This window comes from Zonotrichia albicollis, chromosome 6 (assembly GCF_047830755.1).
Source record: "Zonotrichia albicollis isolate bZonAlb1 chromosome 6, bZonAlb1.hap1, whole genome shotgun sequence".
Taxonomy (NCBI): Eukaryota; Metazoa; Chordata; class Aves; order Passeriformes; family Passerellidae; genus Zonotrichia; species Zonotrichia albicollis.
The window spans coordinates 8,728,012-8,750,786 of NC_133824.1; the positions used below are offsets into that span (position 1 = coordinate 8,728,012).

General features: G+C 43.6%; 1 protein-coding gene and 2 long non-coding RNA genes across 7 annotated transcripts in view; 2 read left to right on the plus strand and 1 right to left on the minus strand.

Annotated features, from left to right (window-relative positions):
• Nucleotides 1-22,775, minus strand: part of LOC141729330 (uncharacterized) — a 78,784-nt gene that overhangs the window by 1,113 nt on the left and 54,896 nt on the right. The window contains exon 2 of the long non-coding RNA XR_012580710.1: nucleotides 14,920-14,991. This is a non-coding gene — a long non-coding RNA (uncharacterized LOC141729330). The remainder of the gene's footprint in view (nucleotides 1-14,919; nucleotides 14,992-22,775) is intronic.
• On the plus strand, nucleotides 119-10,245 carry LOC141729331 (uncharacterized). Its single transcript, XR_012580711.1, has 3 exons — nucleotides 119-688; nucleotides 8,337-8,405; nucleotides 9,495-10,245. It is a non-coding gene; the product is annotated as an uncharacterized LOC141729331 (long non-coding RNA).
• The window catches only part of ASB2 (ankyrin repeat and SOCS box containing 2), a 29,075-nt gene continuing 22,146 nt past the window's right edge, over nucleotides 15,847-22,775 (plus strand). For 2 of the 5 annotated variants that reach the window (XM_005483177.3, XM_074542428.1), the window contains exons 1-2: nucleotides 15,849-16,239; nucleotides 22,109-22,373. In XM_005483177.3, the coding sequence (XP_005483234.2) occupies nucleotides 22,129-22,373 (245 nt within the window). In that variant the 5' untranslated portion in view covers nucleotides 15,849-16,239; nucleotides 22,109-22,128. Of the gene's footprint in view, nucleotides 16,240-16,477; nucleotides 16,547-19,885; nucleotides 20,016-22,108; nucleotides 22,374-22,775 lie in introns of all 5 variants that reach the window. The other 3 variants (XM_074542425.1, XM_074542427.1, XM_074542426.1) reach the window with 3 other exon arrangements.

The following is a 22,775-nucleotide window of genomic DNA, read 5'->3' on the forward strand; positions in this document are numbered from 1 at the left end:
GAGAGGTGAGAAAATTATGTAAAATGCCTGTGCTGATGAAAGTCTGGCAAAAGGAAACAGCCTGTTCTACTCACAGAATGTGAAAGGTAAGAAAACAAGACAGGTGAAGTGATTTCATGTTAAAGTTTTGTCAGGGAAATGAGTGGGACTTCATACCTCTCCTACTGAGGCATTTAAACTTCTAATCTCAGGGAACTTAATCTCTGTAAAAGGTGGTGATAAGGACAGAAAGAAGGAAAACTCTCTCCCAAGTAAAATGGTGCTCTATCAATAGAAAATTAATACAGTGGGATTCAATAGTGATTCAACAAGGAAATCAATCCATTGTGAGACTTCACACCAATGAGTGAAATGGGTTTTTAAGAAAAGCTATTTGGTTTGGATTTCAGCTTGGTTTTTGTAGGTTGGATGTTTTTTGTTGTTTTGGGTTCTTTTAATGTCTGCCTGGGTACTTTGTGTCCTTTAAATAGGCCACACCTTCAAACAGACTTGACCTGACGGTGAAAACAAGCCAGTGACTTTTCTTAGCTCAAGGTCTAAATGTTGCCAAGAGATGAACTATTTATAAGCTTAACACCTGACTAGGTGCTAAATAGCTCTGGTTGATAGAGCTTTTGGTGCAAAATTATCACTCCAGATTAAGACTGGACTGGACACCCAAAGACCTGAAATGCTAGAATGGATTCAGGTAGGATTTAAGATGCATTTAAAAGGTGTATTTAATGTATCTTCTCTAAGGTTGTGTAATTCAGCAGGATTATGGAGTTTGATAATGACAGACAGGTCTTTTACCTGTATGTAAACAACACAACAGGGAATTTATTTGAAAGAAAATCACCTAAGTGTTTAAATACAGCATTAAACCACAAATGGATTTATCTACACCCCACAAGCTTTCTGCAAGCTGGATCTGTGTTTAACAGACTCCACTGATGATGGCTCCCTCATTCTAACATAAATATTCCCCTGACCCCAGTATATTTGTTGTAAAAACAAGAGACAAAAAATTCAAAGCTTATTGGACTGATTTGCTTGCTTGGAGAAGCTGACAGAGCATAGTTGACCTTAGACGTGGTGGGGAGGGGGCCAGGGAGCAGGACTGTTTTCATTTTATAGTGTAATAAAAGTTCAAACATATCACAACCCTCTTGCATGGGACTACAGAGGTCACATCCAATTTACTGAAAAACACTGAGCAATAAAACAGTCTGGAGCCTCTTCTACTGCAGCTCTAATCCCCTAATAAAGAAGTGTAAATAATCAGATTGTGTCATTCACAAAAGGGCAGAAGTAGAATTTCAGGGCTTTCTCCCATCCACGCTGCTCCCATGCAAGCATGTGCTGCAGAGCCATTTTAGGGCAAGATTCACAATCACCTGCAGCAAGGGAAACCAACCATAGTCAAAACCCAAGTTCTGGGGCCTGAAGATGTGCCTGTGTGATCTGAGAAAAGTACCGAGCAAGGCCCTATATAGGCTGCAATTTGTCCAGGAAGTTTTCTTCAGGTTGGCCTCACCTGAGTGTTGCATGGCTGTGTGGAGCCAGGAGAAAAACAGAACTAGCAGCCAACAATGGAAATGGGAAACAGGGGGGTCAGGAGGCTCAGGATGCTTATAGTCACTTTGAGTCCAGTCTGTGCTTGCAGGGATAATGTGGTGTAGCCATCCAAGCGCCACTGCCCACTTCTGCAGCTCAGCAGACCTGCTGCCTGTGGTAAATGTTGGAGTTGCAGGTCTAAGAGCTCCCTGTGCAAGAAGCATGCTTTAGAGCCCACCTTCAAAAGCAAGCCCAGCAAGGCAGAAATGAACCACACACTTTGTGAATCCTTTTAGCACCTTTATGTCATCTTGGTCCAAACCAATTTCTGAGTGGACACCATCAATTAATTGTGGTGATGCTGCTGAGCTGCACTATGCAGTCCTTTCTTCCCAAGCACAGTTGTATTGGTAAGCTGAAGAATTCTGCCCCTTGTGCTGGTGTCAGCTGCAGGAGTTTGTGCTCCTAGTTCCCAGCCACGAGGCAATGCAGATCCCAGGGTCAAACTGGGCTGCTGCTGTCATTGCAGGGATTTGTCTCTCTCACCCTCTACCTGCCCCTGGCCGTGCTGCCCAGGCACAGAGGCTCAGCCATGGAATGGGTCTGACTGGCTCCCCACTGTTCCTGCCATCAGCTGCCAGGTGCACCCCAGCACAGCCCTGCACAGCTGATTGCTGGTAACCAGACCCAGCTCAGGAGCAAACTGAGCACTGCCAGTTGCTGTTATTACAGTAAAGGAGACAGCAGGTGCCTTGGAGTAAAACTGCCAGGCAATTTGCCACTGTTTTTCAGCGGGATATCCTTCATATACTTTGTATTTAGCAATTTTTCTCTCTAGCTGTTGCAGCCTGCAAAGAAAATTGAGAAACACACAAGACAATTCTAGAAGAGTTAGTTCAAACAGTAAGAATGAAAGGTGTTGTTAAAGGGACCTTTTGTTGTCAAAGGAGCTTTTAATCCTGTTACGCCTCATGAAGAGAATTTCTATGATGTTGAAGGAGTATATAAAACAACTATCCTTTGAGGGGGAAATCCAGCAGTTCTGACAGTTCAGACTCCTGAGAAATAAAAAGAATTTTAATAACCATTATACTTACTAATAGCAAGCATTAATGTTCTGTGGTACCAGACATGTATAAGATCTATTCCCAAATACTGCATGCAATGTGCCCAAAAGGCTGCCTCAGACCACACAGGTGCAGTAGGGAGATCTGAGCAGAGCAGGGGAGCAGAGAGCTTGGCTGGAACAACGGGAACTTGGCTGGCTCACCGCTACTGAGAAAATATCCCAGAGTGGATACCAGTGCTTTCTATAAATAAAGCAAGGGCATAGCATCAGGGAGAATGGAGAGCCAGCTCAGCTAAAGGATAGAGTTGGCAGCAAAAGAAATAAAGGACCATGAGACAATTAAAAAGAACCTTGTGATCAGTGGAAAGAGGTTTTGAACAATATATTACTGGGTGTAACAGGAGCTGGGGCTAGAGCCATGTTGGACACCATCCCTTTGCATCCTGTCCTTGCAAGTTACAACCTCTTGAAAGCCCTCTAATGCTGGGTGTACCTAAATCACTTAGCACTCTCCCACAGGCATCAGGAGCTTTGTTCATTGCTCATCCCTGAGCCCCTTCAAAAGTGGCTGATCACCAGCTGATATCCTGGGGATTAAACCTGGAGGGCTTCTCGTCATGGTCAGGAGCCGCTGTATTTAAATCATGACTAGAGGAGGGGGAGAGAGTGTTCCATCAGCCACATTTTTTAGGCAGCTGCTTTGTTGATAAATAGGCTAGATAACAGAGGTTAATCCCTGCTGACTGCAGAAGGAACCCGAACTCCCAAATTTCAAACCCCCTTTCAGTTTAAATCAGTATTTGTCTTGTCCAGCTCAGCTGTTATTGAAGCCTCTTAATATGTTTCACCCAAATTTCCTTGCTCCTTTTTGATGGGTCTCATTATATTCTGAATGAGGATTGTGCATGATGTTTATTTACAGTAGGGGACAAGACCTAAAGATGCAATGAGTCCCTTTTAGAACCTTGCTCCTATTACCAATACTGTAGTATTGTGCTGATTTATTTTACTGACAGAACAGATGAAACAACAGACATGCAGGATCTCAGCTGGTATCAGATGAGACTGTCAGAGACAGCCCTGTGTTACAATCTGACATTGTGGTAGAGTGAGCTTAGCCCTACCTGATTCTCAATTTTCAAGCTCTGATACCAGTTTATTTTTCTCTCCCTCTGTCATTTCATTCAGTTCTGTTTCTGCTCAGTAATTTGTGCTGCCTCATTTCCTTTTCCCACTGTTAGTCTTTTAAAAAGTTACTAAAATAAAAGTTTGCTTCTGGCACAAGAGAAAAAAAATGCTGCATTTAACAGGTGAATAAGGCATCATCTTTTCCTTCTATGATATTCCTAGTTACTTTCTGTTGAGACATCCTTATTTAATTATTTGGCCAAGTGATAAGTTCAGTGATGCTAATGCAAATTAAAAGGGAATTAGTTGCATTTGTTGGTGTTATAATCAGGTTAGTTAGAAGAGGGCAGGATGCATCTACTTCTCTAAAGTACATTTGTCCTGGGCATACTCAATGCAGTGATGGCTTGAAAAGTTCTTAAAACAATTTTGAATTTATAACAGGGAAGTTTAGTGCTCTGATTTATATATAGATGGATTGGTTTCAGAAGCAATTACAGGACTTGGAAAATTTTATGAAGCAAGGTAATTTCAGTATTTTTTGTTATGTCAACATATCTTTTAGGTTCAACATTAAGTTTAATGGAAATGTAGCATGAAATCTGATTTATTTTATTAGATTTTATTTTTAAATAAAGATTACACCGCATGTTTGGAAACAGATCAAGAATTTGCTTCTGGAATCAAACTTTGCATGAAAAATACCAGCTTGCAGTGGCAAGATTTTTTTCCTAATACAGATTAGCTCAGTTGGTCAGATTATGGTGCTAAATAATGTCAAAGTTTTGGATTCTATATAGGCCATTCAGTTATGAGTTGGACTTGATGACCCTTGTGGGTCTTTCCCAACTCAGAATATTCTGTGATTCTTGATTCTGTGATCCTGATAATAACAATGGTATGTGGTGCATTGTCATGGCCTACAACCACACAGCTCTGCCTGGCACTGCATGATAGCAAAGATGAGGAAGGGTTGTGTTGAGACAAGGCAAAGAGTCTCTTCTATTGCTCTGGCATTAGCAGTTTCAGTGCCAAAGGTGTTTTGGTCTGAGTGTTTAGAGAGATGATTTGACTTTGAGATGTTCTGCATGTGAAATGAACGTATGTTTTTATAAAAATATATATCCATGTGGGCAGGGCTCCTTATGAGGACAAATTGGACTAAATGGAGACTGAGGGAATATGAAATCCACCTGTCCAGCTTCCTGACAAGTTGGTGCAAAAATTATACTTTAGGATTGCACACAGGGGCCAGGCAGTAAATATATGACATCATATTGCACAATGGAGAAAGGTGAGGTTTCCAACAGGAGAATTCAACACAGAAATTACCAACATGACAGCCTTTGTCTTCCACTTTGCTTTAACATCGCTGTTGAACTCCAAAGATTTGAAATTTTATAAATCTGTGAGTCCAGGTCCTGATAGGCAAGATTGACATGTATTTATTAGTATAATTCAATGTGATGGTCTTTGGAATGGATCTTTCAGTGTGGAAGGATGCTAAACAGCTCCTGAAGATTTTCTCCAAATGAAATGTTTGTTCTAACCACCTCTGCAGAGATTTATTCAATGGGCATGATGATTGGAATATCTGAGAAAGCACCTGGTCTCATAAGGCTTACAAAAAGGAAATGAGACATGGGCCCAGCTATGGATTTTCCACTGGGCACAGAATCTGTTCCAGGATCAGTGCAGTACAAAATGCTTTAGGTTATCTAATGTTTTTCATGCTTTTCATAGTTATAAAGTTTGGGGATGAGTGTCTTAGAAGGGAAACTGCAAGACAATGGTCTTGAAACGTGCAAAACTAATGGGCATGTCTGGTATGTTGCTGATTCTTTTGGAGAGATACTCTATTGGAAAAAACTGCTGCCAACACATGTGGGAAGCACTGTGCCTCTTGAACCTTTTGCAGCATTTTGAGAAGGCTGATGGACAAGTCAGCTCAGTGTAAGCAGTGAGGAAGTAGGGTTGTGCAGCAATTTAGAGCAGATAAGTGCATGTTTGCCACAGCTCTGTGCTGTGTAAACAGATACCACAGTGGTGGGCACTCTGTGGCTGAGGGATGGATTAGATGGACTCAATGCATGAGCAGCAGCTGCACATACTCAGTTTCCCAGGTCTGCCCTAAGCTGCTCTGGGGCTGAGTTAACCAGTTGTGCACGTGTCCTATTATGCATGATGTTGCTCTCTCTTTTCATTTTTATTGACTTCATATTATTTTCCATAAATTCTGATTTTGCAATGATGATCACCTCACTGTCTTCTACAATCTCACTTCCCCATGTTGCAAAACAGATTTAACTTCGGTCAGTGCCTACTGCCATCATTCCAGTTTGCTTTTCTGTTCTGGGATGCCACCCATAAATGTACAACACTAGGTATGCAGATAAAGTGTACAGATAGAGGTATTTGTGTGTACAGGAAAGGTATTACTCAGTCATTCTGATGAGGAGAAAGGGGCTGCAGGGAGCCACATTCCTGGCCACAGCCACAGACCTGTTCCCCCAGCAGCCTTAGCCATGGCCAGGCAGAGATGGTGGCCAGGGGATCACAAACCTCAAGGCCTACCCTGGCAAATATTTCTTCTGCATGCCACAATGCAGAGACCTGCCAAGTCATGAAAATGTCCCTTCCTTGCTGAGTGTGAGACCTTGGGAGAATTTTCAACCTGAAAGCTTCTAAATCAACTGCAAAAAATGCAATATAACCCGAGGATATGCAATATAGTTCTGAGATAGCTTCAAAATACAAATGCTCCAAATAAAATTGGAGGGCTAGGATGAGATTTCTTTGATTTTTCAGAAGATGTTTGGCTTTCTTGATGCTGTCCTTTTATCACACAGTTCCTAGTCCTCTCTTTGCATCTCTGGTGCAATTGTGCATATTTACTGCAGCATGTGTGGAGGAACATGAATTTTATCTATTTTTTTTAAATCTTCTTCCCAAGGGAAGTTGTCTCAGCAGTATTTTGTTTAATTTGCAGAGCAAAGTGTGTTTTTCTTGTACGAAACAAGCAAGAGGCACAGAGCCCCATGCTTATATCTGGTGTATGCCATCTTAGTTATATGGAACAGTAGCTTTATTTTGATGTGATTTCATCTGGTTCTCTGATAATATGCATACTATGCTGCCAACCTTTCTGATGATCTTTTTCTAAGGAGGCTTAGCTAGTACAGAATTCTTATCTGTGCACTCAAGGTGGAAGAGAAACAGAAACATACACTCCCTACAATGAACTCTTTTTCCTGCTTACTGCAATTCAGCCTCACCACCTGCAGAATGCTCACCTGGTTTTTATATTGCATTGATGCCTGGCTCAGAGAGAGTGGTAGAATCAGGTCATTTCCAGGTGTATTTGCAATTGTGGATGTCAACAAATTACCCTGAACCACATGGGATCAGCGAAGATTTTTTACTCACCTTCAAAGAGCTGGAAGTCTTTTGCCTGTTTTTATCCAACATAGGATATTGATCTGGAGCTCAAAAAGGAAAAGTGTTAATGTGTCATGAGAAATTCATACTGCAAGTCAGTGTGCACCATTTGTGTTGTTATTTCACTGATCTGAGGCACAGCTTTGAAAATCCCTTGATGGAACATCTGCCTCTCCCTGAAGAGATTGTTGTGCTCCTGGGCCTGAGCACCAATTTACTTTGGAAGCAAGTAAGTACAGTTCCATTAAAATAATCAGGACAGTACTGATTTATAGTACCTAGGGATCTGCCTGTTCCTTACATAAATAAATGCAAAAATGTGTGTTCTCTGCCCTTGTTTGTCAATTTTCCAGCAAGGACAGATGGAAATTGTCTGGAAGTAGAGTTTTAACTATATGAACAATTTCTTTATAGGAAGAAAGTTGGAGAAAGCCCATATCTTCTGCATTATTTTCCCCAGCTATTCTCTTTTCACAATAATTTGTACCTGTAATGAATGTCTCAGGTAAAGGACTTCAGTCTTTACCCAAGTACAGCAGATCTGTACTGACATATCTGTTCATATGCACATATACAGATGAAGAGAGTCCTTATTCACATGTCTCCTGACAGAGGGTCAGCAGAGACAATAATAGTTTTTCATAAATAACAAAACATAATTATCCAAGGCAAAGAAAGTTTGGTGATGCCTGGTTGTTCTATTATTTCTTTACATATTTAAGTGTGTTATTTCTAGTGTATTATGAGACCTTCAGGGGTTTTGGCTGACAGCTCTGTCCTCACTTACTCCAGTGTGACTCCATCAGCTTCCCTGGTACTGAACCAGTTGTCCTGGGGTGACTTTATGACTTTATACCTGAGTATACCACTAAAAAAATATTAGTTTCCATGCTTTGTTACACAGATGTAATGCAGAGCAGAAACAAACTGATCCTCAGGCCAAACATGTGGAATGGATTGCAATTACAAAGATCAGTAATGAGGAGAACACCCTTCACTTACTCCAGTGGTTTCTGGTAAATCCTCCTTTTTCCTCCTCTCTAAAAAATAAAAATACTATGAAACACTCCACTCCTCTTCATATCCTAAGCAGTGAACCAGTAACCACAGATGTTTAATAGAACTGGTAAAAATTTACACTATCAATCACTTTTTCTTGAGATAGGAAGGAGCGTTTTGGTTCTTGCCAGACACAAATGTGTCCCAAGCTCTGCTGCTGCCATGTGCTGCCCCGGTGAGTCTGCCAGCATGTTCATTAAGAGCTGCTGCCTGAAAAGTGAAGCCTTGGTGCATGTATGAGGTTTTGGACTTTTTGGTTTTGCTTTGGCTATGTTTTAGAACTAACCACAGTTTCCTGTGCAACCTGACCTCTGTGCTTCCAGCATAGCCCGGTGTCATTTCCGTGTGACTCAGATCTGGGCTGGTGTTTGCAGCCTGGCTTTCCCCTCGGGCCTGACCCACAGTGTGCATTCAGCATGCCCCCGAAATGAGGTCCCTGCTCCTGGTGGTCCAGCCACATGCAAGTCTTCACTGGTACACAGCAAGAGGTTGGCAGAGGTTTGACAACAATAGCACAGGAATGTGTAATTTGAGGCTCTGGGACCTGTTGTTTCAAAATGTCATGGAGAAAAATAATTTACCAAAGTGTGTATTTGGGTTCGGTGTTATATGAAAACAAGAATATTGAGGAGTAAATAACCAAAAAAATATTTGGAAAGGTTGCGAAGTGCCAAGTTTTGAAAGTTTAAACCAGTCATCATGAACTGGCAGGATGTCTCCATGGAGAACTTTTTATCCTGACCAAATTTTCTTGCAAATGTTCCCAAACCACCACTGTTAGGGTCAGCCTATAGGGTCCACTTAAAGCTGACTGTTGGCCTGATTGATTTTTAGGTGCCAAGCTACAGAAAATAAGATTATGTTGGAGGTTAACCCATGACACATGATAGTGACCAAAACTGATGTGACAGACATGATGTACAATTGCAGCAGAGAGCAAAACCATTTTCATGAAAAATAGAACGTGCCAACCAAGAAATGACTCAGTCTTTGCAGCATTTCAGAGAAAATATCTTTGACATCCTGCATGCACCCATTTCACTCATATATACTCTGAATAGTTTAAGTCACCTTATCTTGTCTCACAATCTCGGGTCAAAAGGAAGTCACTCATTAAAGGAAAAAAACCAATGAAATTATTTGAGCACTTTTGAAAGGTGCTGTGCTGGCATGCCTGTGCTTTGGTATCCAGAAAGCAAGCACAAAGTAGATGGATACATTTCCCTACACTGACATGGTGTTGTTCCTTTCTCTGGTCCCAAAGGACTGCCCCACCTTAGGGTGAGAGTTTTGGCTGAGGAGACCAGACAGTACCACAGCAGCCCAGGATGTGATAGATCATCCTGTCCCAGAATGAGCCTGCACAGGCTCCCATCAGCTCCAGGGCAACTGCCAGGTAACAGCCCTCACCTGTAGCCTCATGACCTGGGGAACTGTCTGTATCCCACTTGTAGGGCCTTGAAACAAAACTCTCTCCCTGCTCAGCTACAGACACTCCCCGGTGCCTTCTCAGCACCCTGCACACTGCCCAGGGGCTCTCATTGCACCCTGACACCCAGCTGATTGGCACAGCTGTTGGCCCCTCCATTTGGAGGTCAGCAGCATTCAGCATTCTGTCTCATCCTGGTGACCTGCCCTCTGCCAGGCTGCAGCTCCAGGGTGGAGCTGGGGCCCTACAAGGATGTTTCCTCAGCAGGCAGCCATGGAGGCTGCTAGCTCCTGGTACTGGAGGAGAATTTGTCAGCACTGGGCATCACCCATGCCCGAGGCACCTGCAGCCCCACCAAACAAGGCCTGGTGAAAACACCCTAACCTGTTCTCAGCAGCAGGGTGGGTCTAGGTGAATGCCAAAGAACAGAAGTGCAGCTGCAGCTCACATACAGAAACTACATTCTGCTTATTGTTACAGCTCTCAGTGACATCAAAGCATCAGCTCTTTACTCCAGCCCTCCTCTGTGCTTTCGTGCTGCTCTCATCTTATCTATAAAAGTGTTAAACAGATTTTCCATCTGACTTTGTGGATTTGACACTTGTAAAACAGGTGTGGTTTTTCCTGGAGCTATGATCTCCAAACAGCACAAGGAAGATAATGGTGCTTAGATGGAGCTCTGGGTCTACCTGACTCAGCCACATTGGTTGGTGTTGTGTAGCCCTGTAGTATCTTGTAAGCTTGTATGTAGCAAGCTACTTTTTTACTGTGAAAGAATCTGTCCTCTTTTAGGCTTAAGGTAGGAGTTTTAACAGCCACTTAAGACTGATCTTAAGGAATGACTGATCTCTCACTTCAGTGGTGAAAAACTCTTCACAACTTCACTCTAATTTAGTCATTCACATCAATTTTGAAGATTATCTGGACTTTCATAGTTATATGACAATGAAACAGCACTTACTACTTGATTTAAAAAAAAGCTAAGCAAGAACACAAACAGAAAAAATATTTTTTCTGTCTTTTTGCTTTTAATAATATCTCCTTCCAGAATATACTTGTGATTCTTACTCTTGCACTGTCTGCTCACCAGCTCAGTAGACAGAGTACAGGAGTCTGCTGAGTTAGGTAAGTGTACAGTTATTTTTAACCCAGTTAAACATTACATGTTCATATGGCATGTTGTGCAACAGATATACACTGGTGTCATGACATTCTGTCCAGACACTTGTTCTAAATTTAGCTCTAAATTTAACCTGAGATGTAGGGCAAATAATTAAATGTCAGCCTTGTGAATCAAACCTGTTGTTTTGTGATTTGAACTTAAAGGAGGCATAAACCTCTGCTTTTCTCTGGTTGCATGCTCAGTCAGTGCAGGACAAGGAAGCTTTCTCCATGGCAATATAAAGGACAGTTCATTTGACCAGGGTTTCAGGGACTGTATTTATTACATACAAATTTGACAACACACAAAACCAGCACTGGGTAAATAGAGAGGTGGTGCAGTGTCCTTTAGCACAGCCTATTCTGGAGCCTCTGCTGCTCTTGCAACCACTCATGTCCCAGGCCTGGCCACCTCATCAGGGGAGGGGGCCAGCACAGCAGGATCAATGTGGTGTCCCCTTAATTTCAGTTTCTGAGCTCCACAGCAGCAGAGCTATGGAGCTCAGAGACTGAAAGCAAGGGGACACCACACTGATGCTGCTGAGATGGTCAGCAGCAACCTCCAGCATCCATCCCAAGCCAGGCTGGAGCCCAACTCCTGCACCTCTCCCCTGGGGCTGTGCACAGGAGGGTCCTGCTCTGCCTTGCTACTCTGCTAGCACCTGCCTCAGCTTCCCTCCAAGCATACAGGGACCTGCAACCCCTTGGACTTCATTGGGGTAAAAGTTATGGACATGACTGCAAGGCTGCTGAATTTAGGCAGCAACATTTTTTTGTTTTTTGAGGTCTGTTCATCTGTAGCAAGAATAAAGCCAAGACAGATCCATATGCAGGAAGCCTCTCATGTTGTTGCAGGAAGGGAAGGAGATCAATGCAATAGGTTTTACTGCACACAGCAGGCACAGCAGTTAAAAACAAATTAGTCGGAAAGGAATTAGAGGGTACCACAAAAAGCTTCAATAGAGACTTTGTTAATAAACTATCCTAAGAGACTAAACAGAGAGGTAAACAGCCATTGCATATTTCCAAGGATTCATTTTAAAAACCTATGAAAAACTTGTTTTCCATAAAAATTGGTTTTCATCTTTCCATCAATTTGGAGACACTGTTTTTCCCAGCACCTTTGCTACTCACAGCAGCTTGTGTCTCAGGTTGCCATTTCCATCCTTCTGCTCCCCTGCAAGAGCTTCAGAGCCCTGGGATTGCAGCAATATCTCTGAATTTTGTGGATTTTGTAAAGGTCAAGGTAAAGGCAAGTCTTTAATTAGAATTCTTACTAACATACATTATAACATAAGATAAATGATATTTGCACAGCAAAGAGAACTAAATGATAATGTTTGTGATTTCACTCTTCCTCCAAGGAACATGCATTTGTTTATACAGTCTTTGGGTTGTATTCACTTCATATTAGATTTTCATGTTCCCTCTGACTGATTCTTCTTTGAGGTTGAGTCAGTGGATGTGACCTTATGGTGACATTTGCAGAGTGGCATTGACTGTAGTAGCTGTACACTCTTACAAAGCTCACGGGCAGGGCTGAGTCATTGGATACCTAAAAGTGGTCTTAGGACCTGGATACTGGGTGTTCCCCTTTGTGCTCATGTCACATTTCCAGAGGAGTGAGGACTTCATTTTGATTAGTTTTGAAAGGGAAATTTTTTCTGTGAGCAGCTACTGTGCAGAGGTGGAAGTCATGCACTGAGGCAAAGTCTACCCTAATTCAGGATGTGTGTCAGCAACCACTGAAATTGAATAAATTCCTCCTGAAAGGGGAAATATAATCTTGGTAGGGTGATCTCAAAACAGCTACATCTTTCCATCAAAGAAGTATTTAAGCAGCAAAGTTAGTAAGGAATAATGTATATCATATTCATTACCCCTGGGCATGCATGACTTCCTGCACCTTTTCCCATACAAGTTCCTCTGGCTCCTCTCCTCTCTCAGGGTATTGTAGCCAAAGCAATCATTAGTTCTTGCAAAGGAAATGGAAACCATTTTTTCATGTGGGAGTTTCTATATTCTCATGGGTTTCTGGTTTTTGAACATGGGTTGTGTAGCAGGAGGCACAGGAGAGGTGCTTGTGGTTCTGGTGTTGGCATTTCATGTTCGGGACTGTCAGATGGAAGCACAGCATGGCAACCCTGAGTGCAAAGCTCTGCTCACTGGATATGATGGTAAAGGGTGTGTACTCTAGCTCTGTGCTCTCAGGAAAATGTGCCACTCAAAATACCTTGCTGTCTTTCTGCAGGAAAAGCCTCAGACCAGATGTAAGTAACAAGACAACAGTTAGAGGTAATTGGTGAACAAAGACATATGCTGTCCTGAGGCAAGGTATTATGAGGATTTTCTGTGCAGGAACTGTTACTACCAGAACTAGTCAGTATTTTTTTTCCTTTCAGAAGAGCCACATATATGCCAAGTGTTTGGATGCAGCAGAGTTAGTCACAATTGGTGGACACAGGCCATGGACAACAGTTTGTACTGGTGCCCATTCTCACCTTCATCACGTGAAGGCATATCTGTGGAGCTCTGCACACACAGTGAGTCATAACAAGCTCACTGGTCTCCTGGGATGCACAAACCAACTTTGTTTTTTCCTCCAGCCTCAGCTGCCAGATTCAGCTGTGTAGCTTAGCAGAGCTGAAGGGCTTAGTAGCGATGACAGGCTAATTAATTCAACTAATGGAAGTAGAGAGAAAGGAAAGAAATTTTAAAGGTGCTTTTCTAACCTGGCTTCTTCTGGCTATTTTGAGGAAATATGAAGGGGAAAAAAATCTTTATTATTTTTCCATTTGTTTTCACATGGTCATCCTTCTTTTCTCCTCCCAGATTCAAATCTCTTCTACTGTGCCTTGTTTGTGAGACCCTAGCTGACTCCCCCCCAATCAGCATGAGTTGGCCATTTCCATCACTTCTATTTAAAGGAACAGATCTAATATGCAGTTTCTGAGTTTGAAATCTGTCCCAGAAAATAGTGGAAATTTACATATTTATTTTTGCAGGTGACATTTGTAATCTATTGAAATGTCTCAGAGTCAAGCTGAAAATGCAGATCTGTAACTTTGCATGCCCCAGGGGAAATATTAACCAATCTGATGCAATGATAATAAATCATGATTGTTATTATTATGCTTTGGATGTGTTGTAATAAAGCCACAATATTGTTTTATTGGGAAAAAAAATCAACTCCCAAATGTATGATTTCATTTCTGTATAGTATTATTTCTGTAATTAAAATTCAAACTTATATGAGGTTTTCTCTGAGGATTTCACAGATAGTAATTAAATAAGGTCTTATTCAGCAGTCTCTATCCATATAAGTAGTCCCATTGGCTTCCCATCTGCAAGGAATTTTGGACTGTTCTCTGAAGTTAATGCGTTTGATTATTTCCACTTCACTAATGTAGAAAATGATACACAGAGGAGTTAAATGATTTACTCAAGACAAAAGGGAGAGCTAATGGTATCTGAAAATAGATCTTCTGAAGCAGAGTCCCGTGCTTTTATTGGAAAATGGTGCATCAGCATTCATAGCAGCTTCAAATCAAGGGTGCAGTTTGCAAGGAAGCCCAGAAACGTGGGAGGGAAGGGAATGCAGTGTGCCTGCTGTGAGTGGCATGGGGAGCCTCCTGCAATGTTCATAGCCCGTGGGACCTTGAGCCCCAATGTCTTTTCATAATCAAACAGGTCATCCTGGAAAACCCAGACACCTTTGCCTTTGCAAAGGATGAACCTGCATCACAGTATCAGCATTTTTTCCTGAGTTCAGTGATCAAGGCTGAGATATTGCCAAAAAACAAGCAGAAGGGTTAAATGTGGGAGATGCTCATGGTTTCAAGCCAAGGCTAGTTACAATCTTGAAATAGTATCGAGGAAAAAAGCACTGAGTGTTGTTTAAAAGTCACAGAGGGTTGGCTGATACCTTGTCAAGGGTGTAAGAGTTTCTCACACTCTTGGTGATGACATTCAGGGCTCCTTTTGTCTGTCACAGTAACTGCTGAATGACTTTAACTTTGGACAGAACAGTCCCAGCACTAGCTATGAGGGGCAGATCGTTTTTCAGACAGCAGGGAAGGCAGATGTGCCATGTACTCACCACGATATCATGCTGGAGCAAGATGGATCAGGAGCAAGAATGGAGAGGGAATGATGCTGCTCCTGAAAGATTCTAAAAACAAAGCAGATTAGTTGAAAGGAATCATATATCAGTGGATGATATGGTCTTGCTACATTTTTCCCTCTAAGATTGCACTTGCTAAGCCTTCCATGGGGGCGTTCATGCATTGACAGGGTGCGTTCAGTGAACCTGAGCCTCCACAAGGTACTCAGAAAGGGCTCCAGACCCACTTCCATCTAGGCTTTATTCTTGGTGCGTGCAATGTTTTGCCATGGAAATGAGTGAAAGAGGAGCTGAAGGAAAATGCATAGGCATAGCTTTGATATCCTATTATTATGGTTTCCCTTGATTCATTGTACTAGCTGGACAAACACATGGAAACCTTCTCAAAGTGAGCACTATTATTCCCACGACCCAGACAATCCAAGTGTCAGTTCTCCTATATGTGCCTGACTCTTTTCTAACTCATCCCTGGATCCGTGCTGTCTCCCCTTGGCCAGCTTGCCTTCTTCAGGATGTGGGGAAGATGGGTACCACTTCACATTTATGGCCTTGAGGAGTCTGAAAGAGAGCTATTGTTCACATTCAGGTGGTAGGAGAGCAGTCCTTTTCCACTAGTAAGCTCTTAAAAATACTACTTGGAACAGGTTCACAAGTGCTGTTGTCATCTTTTGGAATCCTGAAGTCTCCAGCTTCCAGCCTTAAAAACGTATGAACAACTCCAAGACATCAGTAAATACCCAGTAATGTTTGGTTGTTTTGTTTAAAAAGCATCAGCTAAAACAAAAGTAAATGGAGGTCACTTCTCCCCAAGCAAATAAAACTCTCCAGGACAGCATATTTTACTTGAAAATTATATGGCAACTTTTTTTTTTTTCTTCTTTAGGTTCCAGAAACATATCCATATATGGTCTACTTGTCAGGGACAATAAATAATGATGTAATAGAAAGGTCAGCTTTGTGTCATTTAGCTCCAGGATGTTGATGAAGTGAAGTTCTTCAGATAATGCAACAAAGAAGAACTTCAGGATTGGTACAAGTTTCTGCTGTGCATCTTCAAACAGGAAATCTGAGATTGGGAACAACTTATATTTTGGCTTGTATACGCTGATCATGGGGTGATCCAGAAATAAACTCCAGGCTTCAAAGTGAGCGTGTTTCAAAGCTGTCCTGCAGTTGATCGAAACATCCAGGCAAAGCAGGGAGACAAATACCAGCGAGGATTTTCTGAATTAAGACTTAACCAAGGAGATAACCCATTTCAACACTATTATTACCCTTTTATTTCAGAACAAAAAGGTAATGCAAATCTGCATGTTTTGAACTTATTTAGTACTTTCAGTCTCTCACTTCATTATGTCTATGCAAATATTTATTCCTACAGCAGTTTGTAACCTAACACCCTAACAGTCTTGGGAGCTTTGTGATTTGCTTTTGTTTGTTTTGGGCTTTGGTATTTTTTCAAATATGCCATAAAACACTGTCTGTTAAACAGAACAGTAGCTCTGTCATTTCCTTATTTTTCTTTTACTCACAGGTGGTGCCTGTATCTTTGTCCCTAGAATATCTTGCTCAGAAATCAATGCTGTAGCTACAATACACTAAGGTAGAATGTAGCATGCAAGGCACAGTGTGAAAAAGGAAAGATTACATCAGCAAATAATTTCTTTAATTTTTAAATTTCTAGTTGGCTTGCCATGAAGCTAATATTGCACTAATTTCTGTGTGAATTAATATGTTCTGAGGAGAAATAAAAGCTTGCAGGTGTAAGATTTCCAGTAAAGAATTTGCGCAGAATCATGATTTGGTGGCATCAGGGCACATGCCATGTTGATAGGTGACCTGTTTTGACAGCTGGGGCTGAACATGGGGATTTGTTTACTCAGAGGATTCCTTTGGGAAGCCTGGTTTTGCTCCTTCAGCACTGGGCTAGAACTTGAGTGGTTTGCATAAACTGTCACTACTAAGAATCCCTGCCTGTTGCTGCAGCAGGACAGCTGAGGTGTCATCCTTCTGATGTCTCAGCTCTGGCAGATCTGATAGGCACTGAAACCTTTCTGGTTTTAAAAAAATAATTTTCTTCCTCATAACAACTATCCAATATAATACCCTTGGAAAACTGCAAAGGTTTATCAGGAAACTGATCTAAAATGCAGCAAAAATGCGAGCACTTTAAGTGGTGCAAGTCAGTCTGGTTTCTGTTGCCCACGGAGGATCTGTGCTGAAAGGTGCCACAGTAAGAGCTGAAGTAAGGCTCAGTTTGCTGGGAAAACCTCCAGCCTGTTTGCCTTGCCCCATGTGTGCTCCTGCTGCTTTCAGAAGTAAAGACAAACACGTGGAAAGGCAAACACGGATCTGCAGAAGCAGGAGCTCAAATGTTCCTCGCAAAAGGCAAAATGTGAAGCTGCTCCTCTTCTCTCTGTTTTGCAGCCCCCAAAGACTTGGTTATGTTTTCACAAATGTGGTTTATTGCACCCTGAGCCATAAATAACAAGGTTCTGTATTCAGTTACAAGCTGACTGGAATAAACTCAGCGCAAAGGCAGGCAAAGTCCGGCTCTGTTCCCTTAATGACCTTGTCACTTATCTGCCATCCTTCTCTGACAGAAATAAGTAATTCTGCTAATTCTGCTGCCTGGGATCTATTGAGGGGGGGCTAAGCTTTTCTTTAAAGAAGTGCTATCAACGGGGACCAGTTGTTTCAAATGCTAATGGTATTGAATTGCACGGTTCTGCATGTTCAAAGCCAGCCGTAATCCTTGTTTATTTACGTTGCATCAGGGATCAGAGGCCCATTCTCCTAAACAGCGTGTTGACAGAGCTTGTAGTCCGAACATAATAGCAACCTAATTGTGTTTGTCTCTGGTTTTTGCCATCATGTAGGTGATTACTAGTAGTCCCCCTTGTGAGTAGTACCTTTGGTTTCAGAGATCTGACAGGTACAGTTGCTCATCAACACAGGTTAGAAGGTCACAGCATGGTCCTTGCACAAATATTTTATTTCCAACCTTACCTTCTGGTCACTGGATGCATCTCAGTTGCCTCTGTATGGCACAGGCCTGATTACACATCTGAATTAACAAACTCTCACTTAAATCAGGATGCCAAAATTAAAATCAAGATCAGCCTCTATGTGGAAATGGTGGTAAGTTTAGATTCCAGAAGATATTGTCAGACTGACTTACTAAATGGCAGCACAGACAGCAGAATCCCAAAACATCTCTGCTGAGAGAGCACTAGTGAAGACACCAGAAGTGAAAGGAAAGCACTCTCTAAGAAATAATATGGGCTCTATACCCAGAGCTTTAAAAATCAGGTTCTGCAGTCGCAGTAGAAGCTATGCACTACCTGCATGTGAGGATGGGCTCTTGGGCTGCCAGAGAAATGCAGAGCATAACCAAATGTTAAAACATTCCCCCAAGATCTGAAATTAGGATGAAGAATAAACACAGCATTTAACTTTTAAATCTAATTTCAATAATTTAAACCTACAGTAAGCTGGTTTAGAGCAAGGAAATAAATTCAAGAATAATCTATTTAGAAAGACCACTTTTAGAAAGACCACTTTGGCCAGATTTTACTAATCCGGACTTGTTCAAATATTTCTAGCAACAAATATTGATTTTTTTTTCATACCTTCATTACAGAAGGTGGAAAATATTTAGCTTATAGCACATTAGCCTAGTGAACTTTTATAAGTCTGTGGTTGGCAGTTCACTGATGGCCTCAGATGGGGTAAACTTAGCCCTGCTGTGTCAGCTGAGCCAGGCCACTGCCAGGTGATGCCACTGAGTTTGGCCTCAGGGAAAGAAGGGTAAACAGAATTAGGCTGTTGTGCATTAGCCTCCAGCCAAGGGCATGTGCTCAGCCTGTTATTGCAGCTCAGCTGTCTCACTGCAGCTTCTTACAGACATAACTCAGAGCAGTGCCCCTGCCCTGTAGTCCTGCAGCTTCAAACAGAAGCATCCTCAGGTGGAAGGGGAGAATGGTGGCTCTGCCGTGCTCTGCTCTGCAGGGAGCTGTAGGGAAGAGGGCTTGTGCCCTGCCAAGCTCAGTCACAGCACACGGGCAAACTGCACAACCACACTTGTCTGAGCAAGTGGAGGCAGCAGGGGGATGAGGGACAGCTTCAAGCCCAGCTAGAGAGAACACTCTCTGCAGGGGCTCAGGGCAGCCAAGGCTCTCCCTGGCTCTCAGTGAGGACCCAAAAGCTCCTGCAGCTCAGGATGTGACCCCCACACCCTCATTGTGTCTGTGCAGTGCCATGGGCAGAACTGAAAGCTTTCTCTATTTTGAGCCCTATGAAGTTTCTCCCTGCAGGATGAGTCAGTGATGGGAGCTGCAGCCAACACTGTTGTTTCTGCACTCTATGGAACTCCTGTCAAAATATTTAGATTAGCGAGGCTCACCAACACGCAGGAGAGGTTCTCCCTTTTTTTCTGAGAGTGAGTTGGACCCAGTTAACCCCTACAAAGGATAAGAGAATGAAATAGGAGTGATCCCCACAAATCTAAAAATCTTCCCTTTTGCTCCCTTTGCCTTAAGAACATGTGAAACAAAAGGAGGGAGGGGAAGAAGGTCCAGAACGGGCCTTTATACCTAGATCCATTTGGGATGGGGTGCACAGCTAGGTCAGTTTGCTCCTCTGTGCCAGGCTGTGGAGCCGTGTTGGCAGAGGTGTTCTGCACAGTACCTAAAGCCCAGGCTCCCACAGAAGGCACAGCTCAGATCACAGCAGCGATGGATTCACTGCCATGAGAATGGTCGCAATGGGACTGGGGGTGATACAGAGGAGGGATCTGTGTCCCAGCCTGCACTGGTGCAGGTTGCCCTCAGAGGGGAGCAGTTTCATCTCCATTCTTGCCTTCTCCAAGGATTCATTGTGCATCACCTCCATTAGCAGCTTAAGATCAGATCCTGCCCTCCCTGCTGACGGCTTTGTTTAGGTTTCTGAGTCACACTGGGGCCAGGTCCCTACATTCAGGCACTGTAGTGCCGGATGCTGCAGACGACTGCGGGATGTTCTTGCCAGCTCCAGCCGGTGGTTCCACACATCTGCAGCTCACCAGGCACCACGTGAGTTTCTAGGCTGAGACTGTGGGAGTACTGCCCAGCATGCCAGGGGCTCAGCATGCCCAACAGCAGCAGAACTTCTGGACAAGCAAAGCTGTGCCATGGTTCCTAGCCAGCTGCTGGCTGGAGAGCAGCCAAAGGCAGGTGCTGGAGCAGTGGGGGCACAGGGAGGCTCTCAGCAGGGTGATGCCTGGGCTTGGATCTTTGGGACAGCAAGGGTCATAGCAGAACTGAGGCATCAACTGGAAAAAGGAAGCAAGAGCAGTCATGACAGATCTGGCTGAAAATAAAGGGAAAAAAACCCCAATAAACAAAAAAAACCACCACCAAAACTGGGTTGCATTATTTACAGCAATTGAAGGGTTTATTTTGGCATTTTTCATGGCTGTAAAATACATCCTCTGTTGTTAAAAGTCATAATGTCAATCTGAAATCTGCTGGGCTTCCCTTTAACCTGAAGTCTTCCCACTTTTTCTGGAGTGGGCTTAGAGCTTGAAGTGTCTGTTGATGTGGAAAATATCACCATGTCTGAGGTGAAAAGCCTAAATCCAAGATTTTAATTTACTTGACTGATTCAAGCTCTTGCAATTTCTTCAAACCGTATTTGGGGAGCTGCCATTTCCTCCAGGTCAGGACTTGGCTGTGCACACAGCAGCAGGGGCTGCTGCAGCAGGGCACTTTCCTTCTGGTGTGAGCCTTGTGGCCTGCTGGACTGCTCTGGTTCCAGTGTGAGTGCCCAGGAAACCAGGCTGAGCTGGGCACTGGGTGGGGAGGGCAGCTGTGCAGGGCAAGGGAGCTGACAGCTCCCCTGAGCAGTGGGGAGCTGGGTGGTTCTGCTGTCCCCACGCTCATGGCTCTGCTGGCTGGCCCAGATCAGCAGGAGCTGATCCTGGGCAGAGCAGGGCTGTGAGGAGCTGAAGCCAACCCTGCTGTGGCACAGGGACTGGCAGCCACAGGGTGGGGACAGGCAGCTTTCCTGAGAGCTGCACTGGTACACTCAGCCAGCCCCTCACCTCTCTGCCCCTGGGGAACTTGTCTCCACAGTCCTCTCCTGCTGGGTCCCTGTCCTCCCCGTCATGTCCTCCTCCTCCTGAGCAGCTTGTTCCCATCTCCCTTCACCCCAGTGCCCCCTGTTATTTTACACAGTTCTTGCTCAGTGCTTATAAAATCAAACCTATTCTGCACTGGCTGTTATCTTCTTAAAGAGGCATGCTTTTCCACCACCTCCCATAAAATAAACCCTTGGCCCTTGAACACTGATGGCCAGAGCAGTCTCTGGCATCCAAATGGGATCCTGCTAGAGCATTGTACCATTCATGGCATCAGTATTTCCCTATCGCTGCTGGAAATTCTGCAATATTTTGAATTGTCTTTGCCTTTTAGAGTCCTGCAGTGGTGGTTCACAGTCATTCTATGATTGCTGAATGTGCCAGTGTTTCCCACTTCTCTCATTCCCATCTCACTCATGACCTTGAACTTTGTTCTGTGAAAAAGCAAAAAATCAGAAGTGAAACAGACCAGTGTGGTGTTGCTCTCCTTGCTGAGTGAAACAAAGTCACTTCAAAGCATAGCTTTGTATGTTGCTTGAAGATCTCCAGATAAGGTGGAAAAAATTGCAAAGCCTCTTTGCAATTCATGGTGGAGAACCTGTCCTTACAGAAAACCAGCAAAGGGAAAACCACTTCCCTTAATTTCCTTCAATTACAGCAAGAAATAAAACAAACAAAAAGAGACATCCATTGGTCTTCTCATAAAGAAAATTCAAAAATTTGTCTCTTTAATCTTAAGGGGATTTCCTTTACCTATTTTTCTCTTGAGATGTGGTAACTAGAATAAGCAGATAAAAACTTGCCTTGCTTGCAACAACTCCCCCTTTTTTAAACACCAGCTAAACCAGTTATTTCTGTGTAGTTGAAAGGAGATAGTTCGCAAAGTTTACATGCAGATTTTAGCCGATAATATGAAGGATTTCTGGTGAAGGATTTCTGAAGGGTTTTCTGGTCAGTCTAATTAAGTGGCAGACCCAAATGACAGTACAAGACAATTGAGTTTTTTTCATTTTCAAGATTTTGATGATTATAATTTTTCTTTTACAGGAAAGCAGAGAATTATAAAAATGGCCACGACGGCAGCAAATACTCAAAGACAAACGATAGGCTGCGAGGAGTACAGTCTGTACAGCAGCCTGAGCGAAGATGAGCTGATAAAGATGGCCATCCAGCAGAGCCTGGAGGAGGACACAGCAGCTCAGACAGTGGCCCAGAGCCCCCAGAAGTCGCTGGTGGCCCGTGCGGGTGAAGCGGCCGCCCCAAGCCGTGCCAGCCCGCACAACCCTCCCTACCGCATCTACCCCTGGCAAAGGTGAGCGAGCGCCGGCCGAGCTCTGCCCAGAGAGCCCCGCCCGGCAGGGGAAAGCAGGATCCCTGTGTCTGCCCTGTGGGGAAAGCAGGATCCCTGTGTCTGCCCTGTGGGGAAAGCAGCTCCCTGTCCCTGTCCGGCAGGGGAAATCAGCTCCCTGTCCGTGCCCTGTGGGGAAAGCAGGATCCCTGTGTCTGCCCAGCAGGGGAAAGCAGGTCCCTGCCCGGGAGGGGAAAGCAGGCTCCATGTCCCTGCCCATGAGGGCAAAGCAGCTCCCTGGCCGGCAGGGCAAATCAGGCTCCCTGTCTGCCCTGCAGGGGAAAGCAGGCTCCCTGTCCCTGCCCAGGAGGGCAAAGCAGGCTCCATGTCCCTGCCCATGAGGGCAAAGCAGCTCCCTGGCCAGCA